At 51.9% G+C, this 14,682-nt stretch overlaps 1 protein-coding gene across 14 annotated transcripts in view; it reads right to left on the reverse strand.

Moving 5' to 3' along the window:
• Positions 1–14,682, reverse strand: part of Cux2 (cut like homeobox 2) — a 230,097-nt gene that overhangs the window by 47,018 nt on the left and 168,397 nt on the right. For all 14 annotated transcript variants that reach the window (XM_078039148.1, XM_078039141.1, XM_078039140.1 and 11 more), the window contains one exon: positions 3,444–3,522. In XM_078039148.1, coding sequence (XP_077895274.1) covers positions 3,444–3,522 — 79 coding nt within the window. The remainder of the gene's footprint in view (positions 1–3,443; positions 3,523–14,682) is intronic.

Consider the following 14,682-nt stretch of genomic DNA (forward strand, 5'->3'; position numbering starts at 1 on the left):
CGGGTCCACTCCTGTGTCTGTGGGTTCCCAGCTATGCTCCCCGTGTTCAGCAAATGCTGGGCATACAGCAGACACTCAGTAAATGCTTGCAATCAGCAGACACTCAGTAAATGCTTGCAATCCTCCTGTTGTTTGATGACCACAGAACTCTAGTTAAAAAAGCACCTCTTTGCCCCAATAACTCTTCCTTCCCTCCCACTGCCTAGTCTTCTAATTCATTCAATAATCATTAGGTGCCTTTGGTGTACTGCACTCTCTATATAGGTTTAATATGGCCTAATCTGGGTATATAGGTTTAGTATGGCCTTGATCCTGGGCTTGGAGTACTCCCTGTCTCCTAGACAAGCCAGACATACATGATAATAACGTGAGTAGCATAGTATGCACCAACTGTGTGCCATGCACCTTGAAGCTTCCTGACAACCACATGAGGCAGGTTGGCATATTTAGTCCCAGTGTGTGCAAGGGGAGTCGGAGGCTCTGGAAGGAGGATGGATCCATCTGCAGGCAGGCATGGGCGAGGGAGGTGTGTGGGGCCTGCAGCACTTGAAGCTGGGTCTGGCCCTAGGGTGGATGGACTGGCCCGCCTCAGCGCAGCTCCTGGAGAGGGTAAGGCACTGTAGGGCCCATGGGCGAGCTCTGGGTGGGGGCCCTCTGGCTCCTGCATCACCTTTCAATGTCACTTGTCAATAAGACTGTCCCAAAGGATTGAAAGGGGTGGGACATAAGGTGCATTTTTCCAGATCCCACCTATGAGAGTGGGGAAATCAGTACAAAGGCGGCAATTGGTACTGCTGGCTACGTGGGTGTTGTGTCCCCACTGTGGGTAATGAGCTGGGCTGCAGCATATGCCACATCCCCTCGGGGAACACAAAGCCCATGGCACTGCGAGTGCAGATCTGGGTGGAGCCGGGGACCTGGCAACAGATGCCTGAGCAGGGGGCTCAATAGGCCCCAAAATATGCATCTGTTGTCCTGAGCCCCAAACCCACAATTGTGACTTCATCTGATGGTGTCTTTGCAGATGTAACTGAGGATGTCTCCATGAAACCGTCTGGATCATCCAGATGGGCCCTGAGTACAACGACAAGCATCCTTACAAGAGAAAGCGGAGAGCCGAGACAGAGAAGCAGAGAGGCCACGTGGCACCAGAGGCAAAGGCTGGAGTGATGAGGCCACAAGCCAAGGGATGCCAGGGGCCACCAGAAGCTGGGGAGGCAGGAAGGATCCCCTACAGCCTCAGAACAAGCGAGGCCCTGCCGACATGGCCCTGCCGACATGGCCCTGCCGACATGGCCCTGGCCTCCTCCTTGAGAGAAATACCTGCCACCACTATGGTTATGGCACCAGAGAAGCTGTGAGAACCCAACGTGGACTTGCACGCTGCTGCAGGTTGCAGCATGGGACAGGCTCTGTTAGTATTTGTTGATTGTGCCGAGCCCTGAGTCCTGCCTCTCTGTGCCATGAGAAAGGGACCCACATGAGCCTGTCCACATGCAGAGTTGGAAGGTGTAGCTCCTCTATCAGGACACAACTGCCACATGCTCACAGATCTCCCACAGAGCTGCCTAGAAGGCAGAGTGATGCAGTGGGCCCGAGAAGACCCGATCCTAACTAGCTCACAGGAGAGGCCAAGACTGCTGGTCTGTGGGCCACGCTTTGAGTAGCCACATGCTGGAGGACTACCCTCTTTGTCCAGCCTGGGAGCTCCTGGTGGGCAAGGCTCCGCAACCCCGCTGAATGGGTCTCCTGGTGCTGTGGTAATAAAGCACCACCAAGCACCGGGAGTGGGGTGTATGAACAACAGAAATTGATTCTCCTACTTTTGGGGACTACAAGCCCAAAGTCAAGATGTTGGCAGGGCTGTGCTCCTGGCTGCTATGGCCTGTGGCACTCCTTGTCTTGTGGCTGCATCCTCCCATTTCTCTCTGCCTCTGTCCCCACTGGCCTTCTTGAGCGAGGGTCCTTGGTCCTTCCTCTACTGATAAGAACCTCAGTTGATGGGTTTAGGACTCCCCTAAATCTAGGATGATCTTATTTTGAGATGCTTAACCAATTACATTTGCAAAGACCTTATTTTCAAAAAACAAGCTACAATCTGAGGTTCTTGGTTGACAATAATCTTGGGGGCCCACTGCCAACACAGACCCACCTCCCTCCGCCACTGCCCAATACTCCCCCTATTATTCAACCCACTATAATTGCCCAAGACAGACCAACAGGGACTTTCCACCCCAAATGCAAAGACCCACAAATGACCTCGACATTCAACAGGACAGCTCTGTCCTCTCACAGCCTTGGCCTTACGGTCACACAGCTCAGGCAGGATCTCGTTTTCCTCCTCATGGACCCTGACCCCAAATCCTAACAGCACTGATTCCTGCAGCAGCATGGACGCCTGAAAGGGGAGGGGCTGGGGGGCCGGCACTGCTGAGCAAAGCAAGCAGCCGTTCTGGGCTTCTATTTCTGTGTCAGTAGAAGGGAATGTGGCGAGGAAAGAGGACTTCACATCCCTGGACATACGTCTATGTCCAAAATGTGCAGCTGAGTTCTCCAAACTGATCCCTCTGTCACCAGACCAAGAAACAGTACCCAGCCCGCAGAGGCCCTGCCCGGGACATCGCCTCCCCAAGGACAGCCACTATCTGGCTTTCCAACAGCACAAGTTGATTTTTTTTCCAATTGTGGTAACATTCACCTGACACAGAAGTCGTCATTTCAACGTGAACCCTTCAGTGGCATCTGTATGATCACCAAGTCCTGCGACCCCACCTGCCTTTAGTTCCAGAACATTCTTATCTTCCCCAGAAGGAAAGTCCATACGCATGCAGTGGTGGCTCCCCATTGCCCTGCCCATCCGCTCCTGGCAACCGCCAAACTGCTTCTATCTCTGGACTTGGCTTTCCTGGACATGCCCTGATAATGGCATCACACGACTCGTGGCCTCCCGTGCCTGGCTCTCACTCAGCATCAGGCTGTAGCGCGTCAGAGGTCACTCCTCTTCACGGCTAGATAATGTTCTACCGTGTGGACGGACACTTTTTCAAAACCCATTTATCCATTGACGGACACGGGGCTATTCTCCCTTCTGGCCACCGTGAGCAGTGTCGACAGAGTTCACGTTGCCTGCGTCTGTGTTTTCTCTAAATGGAACCATTCGGTCTGTGCTCTTGGGGTCTGTCTGTCCTTCAGCATCAAGGTTTTGAGGTGGCCGTGACATTCTGGGGAAAGGTTGAGCCTCCCGTGGCCCCTCCTGGCAGAGAGGGTTGGTGCTTTCTGTTTTCTGTAGCCCAGGGTGGGGGGTTCTAATGTGCAGACACCAAGTCCCCAGGAAGGCCCCCCAGAGGGCCTGTCCCCAGATCCCACCGCCAGGAGACACGGTGCCATGTCCTCATGACAGTTACTCTGTAATTATTCAATTACGGAGACCAAGTGTTTCTTACCTGGTGCTTCAACTAATTGCTTGTAAACACTCAGAAAAGCCGCCTCTGCCTCCTGGCTTCTCTTACTAAGGGCCACCACCTTTGGAAACAAAAGAAAGAGTTACATGTAACCATGGTACCTGGGTCTGGAAGAAATGTGGCCATTTTCTATCTGGACAAACATGGGACGGGGTAGACAAGATGAAGACTCCAAGTGTGGGCTCTGAAGTTAGGAAATCTGGGTTCTGGCCCAGCCAGTGTCCAGGCTGTGTGACTTTGAGCAAGTCATTGCCCCTCTCTGATCCTCAGTTTACTGGTCTGTAAAATGAGGAGCAAATAATAGGACCTAACTCCTAGGTTAGGTGAAGCTGCCTAAGAGCACCAAACATAGGTTATTCACAGTCATTACTCATATTTTTGTTATAAAAGAGCAATACCAGAAGTTCAAATACAACATAGGTTTTTGGGAAAAATTGGGACATACCTTGGAAATATTTCTAACTATTGAAAATTAGAGAGAAACTGTTAAAATTCTTGAAAGATAGGTGAATGGTGTCCAGCACACTGAAAGTGCTCAATCATTGCTGACCGAATGGATAACGGAGAATGGGTAATCCCAGGAAGAGCCCCGTCCACACCATCATTCTCTTGATCTGGGATTTCTCTCCTTTAAGGAGACTTCATGAGATGTTTTGGGCAAGACAGACATTATCCTGAAAAGTGTGGACACATGACTCTTGAATGGCCTGGTGGCCACTGACCTAGGGTTTGGCACCATCTCATATCTTCTCCTTAAAGTGTGCTCTGAGCACACAGGAAGTGTTCAACTTTATTTATTTACTATGGTACCAGAGATTGAACTCAGGGGCACTCAACCACTGAGCCACACCCCCAGCCCTATTTTGTATTTTATTAGAGTCAGGGTCTCACTGAATGGCTTAAGATCTCACTAAGTTGCTGAGGCTGGCTTTGAACTCGTGATCCTCCTGCCGAAGCCTCCACAGCTGCTGGGATTACATAATTTATTGAACAAGGGAATCAAGTGGGTTGCCTCCAACTCTAGGTCCTAACCATGACACCATCCTGGGTCTCCCAATGGTAGGGGACCATTCATTGAGAAAAGTGACTGACCAAGGACAGGCCCTGGAGCTGGGCGGCCCAGGTCCAAATCCCAGTTTCTCTGTTGACTCGCTGTGTGTCCTGGGACAGAAAAGTCACTTAAGACCCTGTGCCTCTATCTCTCCATTTGTAAAATGGGGGCGACAATACAATAATCTTCCACAAAGGGGTGCTGAGAGCATCACATGACCTAAAACACATAAAGTCCCGTGGAGCACTCCTGGCACCCATGAGGCCCCTTGACATTATTTTCAGTTGTGTCCAAGACCTTCCTTCTCGCCAGGAAGAGTGCCCGGTTCTGCCTAGTGCCACATGCTGACCTGAGCTGTGCTCTTCTCTGGTGCCTTACAGAGGCCACCAGAGGAAGGCTCCGCCCCACAGCAGTGCACTCTGGGAAGAAGAATTTGAACTATGGTGGTTCGGTGTGGCTACTAAACACTTGAAACATGGTGTATCCAAGTCAAGATGTATGGTGTGACATACACACAGGATGTTGAAGTTACAGTAAAAACAAATAATAGCTCAACATTTAAAAAATTTTTTTAAAAATTTGCTGTACAGGGGGATTGGACTCAGGTGTTCTCCCCTACTGAACTATAACTTGGGGCCCTTTTCTTATTTTTTGAGACAGTGTCTTGCCAAGTTGCTGAGGCTGGCCTCAAGCTTGCAATCCTCTTGCCTCAGCCTCCTAGTTGCTGGGATTATTGGTGTGTACCACTGCGCTGGGCCCTCAACGTTGTTTTAAATACTGATTATATATTGAAGTGCTAACAGGTAATCACTTTCTCCTTTTAAAAAATATGGCTTCTAGAAAATACAAAATTGCATCTGTCACATTGTATTTCTATTGGTTTGCAGATTTTACAAGGCCCATGTAGAAGTAGTTAATTAAGACGGGGAGAGAGAAATATGGCTGATGCTGAACAAGTGATTAAAAGAGACCAGTTACCAAAGTTCTCTCCCACTGCTCCTCCCTGACTTTCCAGAGTAAGAGATGCTTCCTGAGGGCCTGCCATGTGCCCAGCACTCTGGGCTGGACCAGCCATGGAAGATGCAGGCTCGGGCCCCTCTCCATGGCCGACATTAAGGCAAATTCCCCAGACGACTCATTAATTACAAGTGCTACATGCTTGGAAGGAGAAATGCACGGGTGCCTGCAGAGGGTGTGGGTCAGGGGAGGCTGACCCACTTTGATGTGGAACATAAGGAATCATCTTCCCAGAAGGAAAAGGGCAAAAAGAATGTTCTAGAATCAAGGCAAAGGGAAAAATCACAAATACAGGCAGATTTTTGTTCTTGCTGAGATGGGACAAGATGCAGTTCTGGTTCTGGGGTCTCACCACTGCGGGGGAGACTCAGCTACGAGGAACCACGCAATGTGGGAGGAGGTGTAAGCGTGTGCTGGGGTCTCCTGGCAGCTGGGGGGCAAGGAATACAAAGGCTGGGGGCACCCTTGGGGGCTAACAATGGCACTTTGCGTGTACCACGCACCAGGTATGCTTTCTGTTCCTGATCTTCTATCTGTGTGGACACACCAACCGTGAACTGAGGCTCCCATTATCCCCAGTGTATGGATGAGGAAACCAAGGCTCAGTGACAGTAAGTTTCTTGCCCCAAGGTCACCCAGTTAACAAATGGCAAGTCCAGGATTTACACCAGCTCTTGGGGATTTGAATTGCTGTTCTGAATTTAGACACCAGCCCCCTCGGCCAGGGGTGGCCAAGGCACTAGGGCCTGGACCTCACTGCCTCACAGGTCCTCAAGGCTGTGGGAGGTTAGAGGCTGCTGGGTGGCAAACCTGGAGCCCACAGAAACTACAAGAAATGAAAGCAGCTCCTCTCTGATCCCTGGAGGATTAGCAGATTAGTGGGCAGAAAGCCGAAGGCTCCCCGCTCACAGTGGCCTCATGGTGTCGGATGGGGTTTGGGGAAGGCACAGGCGGTCCCCTCGACTTCTAAAATGGAACTCTTGAGCGCTGGAGGAGTCCAGGCCCTGCCCACGGCCCCTGCTACTTTCCCTGCATAGTGTAGAATGTGGGTTTATCTCTGTGACTGTCTCCTTATGACGCCCATGTTCCCATGAGAGCTAAGTGTCCAATACTGCAGCCACATGCTACTGATCACCTGAAATGCAAATCTTCCAAGCTGAGGTGAGCTGTAAGCCTAAAACACACACACACACACACACACACACACACACACACACACACGTGAAAGATCACAGTGATCATTTTATATTGATCACACATTGGAATGACAATATTATGGACAGATTAGACTAAATAAAAGATATTACTAAAACTAAATTCACCTGCTTCTTACTTTAAAAAATGTAGCTACTAGAAAAATTTAAATTACCTAGGTAGCTGGCTATGTACCTGGGTAATTGGGAATTGAACCTAGGGCTGCTCTCATTGACACACATGCCCAGTTCTTTTCACCTTTCATTTTGAGTCAGGGTCTCACTAAGTTGCCCAGACTGGACTTGAGCTTGCACTCCTGCCCTAGCCTCCTGAGTTGCTTACAGTTTATTTCTACTGGACAATGAATACATAGGCCAAGGGTTGGCAAACTCAAATCTGGTCCTTCATCTATTTGTGTAAATAAAGTTTTATTGGAAAACAGTCATAGCCATTCATTTCTGTACTTACTACGGCTGCTTTTATGCTCTGGGCAGAGTTCTGGACTGTGAGAGACCCCGTGACCTGCAAAGCTTAAAATATTGACTCTCTGGCCCCTTACAGAGATATGCTTGCCAACCTGTACTTCAGAACTGCATCTATAGCTGGATGATGTTTTCAAAAGCAGAGATCAAGAGGTAGCCGGAACGGCCCTCGGTTAGAGTCAGTGCACATTAGCACATCCCGCCGTAAGTGTGGCTCTCCAGGACTCTATTTGGCTGTCCTGCTTCACTTGATCTTGTTTAAGGATAACGACTCTGTCCATTTCTAGAAGACGGGGCCATTAAATTCTGGATTCTAGAGAGTGACCTAGATTCGGGCTAATGTTACTAAGCATCACGTGGCCTCAGTCTGTTGGTCCATCAAGTGGGTAGAATAATCCCCACCTGGAAAAGAAGGTATTTGTGCAGAAAGACCCCCAGTTCTGCCATGGAAGCTGGTGGAAAGCTTCCTAATGTGTCTGCCACTCTTCTAACCACGCAGAATGGCTTTTTCAAGGGCTGCCACTCCATGCTGCACCCACGTGCCCAGGACAGGGCTGCCTCATGGCACAGAAGGGCAGAGTGTCTGGAATGACAGAGTTGGCTTGTGAAAGATCCTGAAGGACATCTGGGGGAGAGGGAGGAGGCAGTGGCAGGGGTCAGCCTCAGAAGGTCACCATCAGGAACAGCACAGCATCTTCGTGGCACTGACCTGTGCCATGTGGGTGGCGTGTGTGTGGTCCCTGAGTAGGGACAGGGCAGGTGCAGAGGTGATGAAGCCAGAGAGACACAGCCTGCCCTAGCTGCCAGGCTTTCGTCTCTCAGGAGCTTAAACAGCATATTCGGGGGCCCACAGGCTGAACTTCTGTGAGAAGGCGCTGCACGTGCCGAGGTGGCAGCTTGGGGCATGAAGTCTGGAGACCACCGCCCTCTCTGCGCTCAGCGCTCTATCCCTAGAATCCCTCCTCGCCTCTCAGATGGGGAACTGCTGCTGCCTCATTCCACAGAGGACAAAGCAGAGGCTCAGGGAGGCTTGGTGGCCGAGATGAGGGAACCAGTTAGCTGCACAGGTACCAGTGCCCAGATGCCCCTCGTTCCAGGCCCTGGACTTACACCCACAGTGCTTCTCCAAGTGTGTCAGTCCTGTGGCACGAACAGGGGGCCTGCGGTGGAGAATGCACGCCCCTCTGAGCAGGCACCAAACAGCAGTATCCTGGATGCTCTGGTCCAACCAGAAAAACTCCTCTTTAGCTCGGTTTAACCCAGCGTTTGCCCAAATATATTTGGCCCCAGCATTCTTCAGGGAATGACTCTGGAAACTACGGTTTCATGGAGCACACTTTGAGAACAGCTTGCCAGCTATGACTGGGTTGGGGCTGGCAGGGAGGGGCTGGAGGTTCTGGGATGGGGTGGGGTCTGGGATGACGGGAATTCTGGAAGACACTGAAGACTGATGAGCAATGGAAAGGAGGCAGCCTGAGGGTCTCGGATTGGCACCTCTGAGCGCTGCTAAGGAGGCCTGGGAATGAGCTCTGGGAGGATAGGGATCAGCTCAGGACGTTAACGCCTCCTGAAGGCTTCTTCTCCGGGGGCTGCCAGGGGGTAAGCAGAGAGCAAGGGGCAGCCCAGTTGGAGAGAGGACAGGGTGGCTCAGGGGAGAGGCTCAGGTAGACGCAGGAGGCGCTGGGAGTTAGGCCCTGGGAGTGAAGGGCCGGGACTGCAGCTGCTCTGCGGAGAGATCGGTTCTGACCATCAAGATTCCAGAAGTGGGGTGGGGGGGGGAGAGGGAAATTTCAGGGAAGCTCTCAAAACAGGCTGCATTATAAGGTCCTGAGCTCCCTGCGGGGAGGCACCCAAACACATGCCCACCTTCCGTGAGGCTGCAGAGGAAGCGGGGAGCCCCGCACCCCAGGGAGGTCTCCTAGACCTCCCGGAAGGTCCTCGCTTACCAGAGAACATGTGGAGCCCCCTTCTGTGCGGTAACATTCTGACTTCCTTCCTCCAGGGGACAGGGACCATGGCTCCTGCTTGGCCTGGGTCTCATCATCATCAATGATGACGAGGCAAGCACTGGTGCTGTGCCAGGCGCGGTGCCAACCACTGCGCAAGTTACGGGAGGAGGGGCTCTTCTGGCCCGTTTCTGGCACAAGGACACCAGGGCGGGAAGGGTAAAGGCCTCCTGCGCTACGCCTGGTGGGCGGGGCCTTGTGAGGGGTCCGAGTAACCCAAAGAGTGGGGACCTGCAGGGCAGGTGGGCTGGGCTGGGAGGGATGTGTTTGCCAGCAGCTGGGTCCCGGGCGAGTGCTGACGCTCTCTGGGCCATAAATCTTTGATGTGGCTGAGCAAATGAAAATTACAATTTAATGTCAGGGCTTAAATAAGAAATAAGAGTTTGACTTTTGTTTTCCGTTGCTGTTTTTCGTTGATCTGGGCTCTTGAGGCTCCTGCCAAAATGGGGCGGGAGCCTGGGGCCTCCCCTGGCCTTCTAAGACCTGGGGGTCCTGGGAGGCCCCATTCCAGAGAGGGATGGGGGGAACTAAATTCTTGTATTTGGCCCCCTGTTCTGAATTTTTAGGTGTAAATCACTAATTTACTCTGAATTCGGGGCACAAATCATTAGTCACTGATTCAGAGCCTAAGCTCTCAGACCCATCCTCCTCCAGGGCTGCGGGTCCAGTGGCTTCTTCCAGACTCCTTTCACTATCTTGCCCAGCAAGAGTCCTGGGCACAGTCAGGGACATGGTCATGACCATACCCCAGGCAGAGCCTGCTGACCGGCTGCCCACTCCATCCCCCGGAGCCAAACACATCTGGATCCTGAGAGGTGTCTGAAGACAGTGGTGCCCCAACTCTGCCAGCATTGCTATGGGGCGTGCTTGTGCTCAGCCAGTATCACGGGCATCCTGATCTCTGAACACCGCAGCGGGCACCATCCAATGAAGAAGGGCAGACCTGTGCCATCCTTTTTTTTTTTTTTTTTTTTTTAGTACTGGGAACTGAACCCAGGGGGTGCTTTGCCACTGAGCTACATTCCCAGCCCCTACTTTTTTCTTTGAGACAGGGTCTTGCTAAGTTGCTGAGGCTGGCCTTGAACTTGCAATACTCCTGCCTCAGCCTCCTGAGTTGCTGGAATTGCAGGTGTGCGCCACTGTGCCTGTTTGCAATGCTGCTGGCTTTTCGTGTGGACACTGTTTCAGTTTTCCAGCCAGCCTGTGAGTTTCTAGAGGGCAGAGTCTGGCACTTAAAAAACTGAGAGGGAACAACGCATGAAAAACGTAAAAACAATGCAGATGTCCAATCAACACAACAGATATCCACAGAGTTATCTCCTAGGGATGGGGCTGTTGTAGATATTGGGCATTCAGCACCAAGCAAGGCTGACCCAAGCACCTAGCCTGGTGGAACTGACGTGTCTAAAAGCATACATGGGCAATAAAACAACCCATGATGTAGAACATGGAAAAATGGCCAAGTACAAGGGGGCGGGGGATGAAACAGGAAAGGGACAAGAGTCCAGGGCAGTGCATGCACTGCATATAGGGCCAGGAAAAGCCTTGGGAAAAGAGGACACCTGAGCTGACTCATAGAAGGGGACGGAATGAATCCATGGGGAGATGTTGGAGAAGAGTACTGCAGGCAGAGAGAACAGCATGTGCAAAGGCCCTGGGTTCAGGCGAGTGATGGGTGGTTGTGGCTGCGGTGGGGAGAAGTGCTTGGATTCTAGATCTGTTTTGAAGATCCTGCCACAGGATTTGTTCTGGGGGAGCACAGAGCAGATATGGGTGCATGAGAGGAAGACGGGAGTCAAGGTCAACTTCACAGTTCGAGGCATGAACAACTAGAAAATCTCTAATGGCCACTGCTATGATCTTCTCCTTCAGAGTTCAGGATAGCCTGGGCATAAGGGGCATTTAGTCAATCCTGAATAAATGACAGACCCAGAAACGACCAGAAGGAATCCAAGAGGCACCCTGGGGTCATCCTTCCGCCCTGCGAGCTTCCCTCCCTGAGCCTAGAGGACAGTGAAAGACAGTCTCTGAGCAACCCAAATGAGGCTGACACCTTGACCACTCTCTGCAGACCTATTGCAAGCTCCCAGAGGAATGAACCACAGAGGGGAGGGGACGGAGGGTGGGCTCTGCCTGGAGGTCCCCAGCCCTCTTCCCAGGGAAGCCCATGGCAAGGTAGGAAATACCTGCAAAACTGAACCTGGAAGTGAAGGGACCCGAGTTCCTGTCTCACCAGTGCCCACAGCCTGTCCCCAGGGGCAAGCCACGCCCCCTGCTGAGCCTAATTCCCCATCTGTACAGTGGAAGTGCAGGGCTACAGACCTGGGGCCCCTCCTAACTCTGCTTTGCATTGACTCTAATCACCCAGGCAGACACGTTCCTCCCTCCCTCCCGCACACGGACCCCACCCCACAAGGATTTTCATGAAGCTGGTAGAGACCCAGGGAGCCCACTCTAGGCTCTGCCAGGGGCAATGGGCAGGGAGAGGACCCCTGTGCAGTTTTATTCTAATATTTGTAATTACTCCCAGGCTAAAAACAAGGCACAGAGCACAGTGTTTTCAAATGTCGGCACTAAGAACACTTTTATCCCACATAATGCAGGCCCCAGAATGCGTCTGTCAGGCTCCCCGAGACACCCCGCGCAGCTCCATGCAGGGCCGGCTTTCACGGCTCAGAAGCAGCGCAAAAATGAAATGTCCCGCGCGCGCGGGCTGCCAGACCTGCTATTAGCAACGGTGTAATCATCAATTACGGCCAATCACAAACTACTGATTTTATAATTATCAAATGAAACTCTAACTTCTCACCTCCGCTCAGCGGCAACTAATATAATCTCTCAGTTCGAAAAGGAAGCTATTTTTTTTTTCCTTTCCTTTTTTTCTCCCCGTTTGCCTCGTCTCCCTCTCTCTTCCTGGGAAAAAACATTCTCCAGGCCTCCACGTAAGACGGCATTGAAATTGCTTGTCACTCAAAACAAAGGCGAACCACTCATGTGTAATTCACCAGCCACCTGAGCAGCCCGCCTGTTTCCCTCCAAGCATCCACGCACCGAAGCACAGAGATCATTTTTCTATTGTTAAAATTGTATAAGCTGAGGCTTTTTTTAGCAGTGAATACACAATTTCACTTCTCTTCGGAGGGCTCCCAGCATAAAAGGGACAGGAGGCTTTCTTTAGTGCCTTACAAATAAATTTTGCTTGGGGGTAATGAGGAAAAAAATCAACCACGGGCACATATAATGAGCTGGAAAGCTATCAATTATTCGGCCAGGCTGGACTGGAGACAGGGCGGAGGCGTCATGTTTCCTGCCAAGTCCGGGTGTGGCCGAGGATGAGGCTGCACGTGGAGACGCGGTCCTGAGCTCTGGGAAGCCTCTGCGACCTGTTTTCCTTTGGGGAGCTGCCCACACCACGGGTGTGGCTCTGGGCCAGCTGGTAGGTGGCCGGCTGGCCACGAAACCCAACAGCCAGGCGCGGGTGCCCTGGTCCTGATGAGAACTGCGGCTGAAGGTGGTCCTGTTGTGTGGACTCTTTGGTTGCCTTGTCCCAGAGGGACAAGCCACAGACACATGCCACAGAGGCCCTATGCACAGCCACCAGGCAATTTTCCCTTGGCTCAGGCCTCAAGGCCAGTTCCCTGAAGTTCAGTTTTTCTGCATAACATTGTAATCATAATACCTTTCAATTTTAATCTAGAGCTTTTTATAGGGCATAAGGACCCTTCACAGGAATTAGCACATCTGAGCTGCCAAACATCGCCAGGGCAGCCCCAGGCAGGAAGATGGCTTTTGTGTTATCGGCCCAGAGAGGCTGAGACAGTGGCTCCAAGTCATACAGGAGAGGTGGAGGCAAGAACCCCATGGGGGTGAACTCAGAACCAGTCTGTGGCTGGGGGGGGGGTGCTGGAATCTGTGTGACCCCTCCCACCCCAAGTGGGCAAGCGCCTTCCCTTCTAGGCACACTAGAACAGTCTGGCGTCCACCCCTAGAGTCCCCTTCCCTCAGGGAGTGAGCTGTGCATTCCTGAATAGGAGGGAAGGGAGTGGGCACCTTGTCAAAAGATGCTCATCAGCACAGCACCCTTCTCTGCAGCAGCCCTGAGACGGCGGAGCCATTCTGCGGGACACTGTGACAGAGTACACGGTGTACACGACACGGTGCTTCCTCAAGAACTGCTGTTTTGGCTGATAATGACCATCAATATAGGCCCGTCAACTGTTGCAAACACTAGAAGTTCACAGCGAGGAGGTGGGGGGCAGGGATGCAGAGGGTGTGGACCCACTCCACACCTTCAGTGCAACTTCTGAATCTAAAACTGCTCTAAAACAGAGGTCTAGTAATCAGAAGACGACAGTGAACACATAGAATGCATTCACTCTGCGCAGGCACTGTTCTAAGTGCCTATTGCGTGAACCAGATTAATTTGAACAACAGCTGTATGAGGTCTGCGCCGCCATCATCTCCCCCATCTTACAAATAGAGAAAACAAGACTTCAGAGAGGTGAACTAACCTGTGCAAAGTCACACAGCAAATGGTAGAGTTGGGAGTCTGTGCTCTTCGAGTGAGGAATAATGAGATGGTATGTTATCATCAGCCCACTTCTGTGCTCAGCTGTGTGCCCGTGTGCACACGGCTATGTCCTACCTTGTTCGTGAGGGTCATGTGGCACATGAGACGGGTCATGAAAGATGGGCCTAGGGCCAGATGCACCCCAGAACCATATTTTTTTGAATCCTATAGTGTTTTAAAAATATTGGAGCTGTCAAAATTCATCAAGTCATACATTTAAGATCTGTGCATTTTGCTGTATGTAAATGATACCTCCATAAAGTTCTGTGAACATGAAAATATGTGCATATATATTGAGCCAGTATTTAAAAACCAGAAGAGTTCCAAATTGCTGGCTTCTTTTGGGAAATGAGAGGATCTGGCCACCCTGGCCCCGCTTCCACTGACAACGGCCACCTGGAGCCGGCTGGCAGCCGTCTGTCAGGACAGGCCGGGGCCTGCAGCTCTCCTGGAGGCCCCACGCCTGTGCCCATTCCACGGGCACCAGCATTCTCCCTGACTTAGGCTGACAGCCAGAGTCTCTCCCTGCTGTGTCCCCTGAGCTTTCCTTGAGGCCACCAGCACCCAGTAGAAAGTGATTCAAAATCGGATGACATTAATCGGGTGGTGGCGGAACCCCATTCCCTCCACTTTGGCTTCCTGGCTCCAGGTGCTCCCCATGCGGAGGGCCAGGCCTGCCCCTCATTCCAACCTGGGCTTGGAGGAAAAGGGCCACCAAGCATCCAGATGACTGTGCCCTGTGGGGCCCGGCCTTCTCTGTCCTGACAGGGGCAGAGGGGCAAGGGGGTTCTGGTGAGACAAGGCCTCAGAGAGGGGTGGGTGAAAGGAGGGTGGGGCCTCATGCAGTTGGTGCCTCTGAAGGCCTGGGGATCCAAGGAAGGGCTGGGAAGAACGTGGTTCT

Source organism: Ictidomys tridecemlineatus, chromosome 2 (genome assembly GCF_052094955.1).
Source record: "Ictidomys tridecemlineatus isolate mIctTri1 chromosome 2, mIctTri1.hap1, whole genome shotgun sequence".
Classification (NCBI taxonomy): domain Eukaryota; kingdom Metazoa; phylum Chordata; class Mammalia; order Rodentia; family Sciuridae; genus Ictidomys; species Ictidomys tridecemlineatus.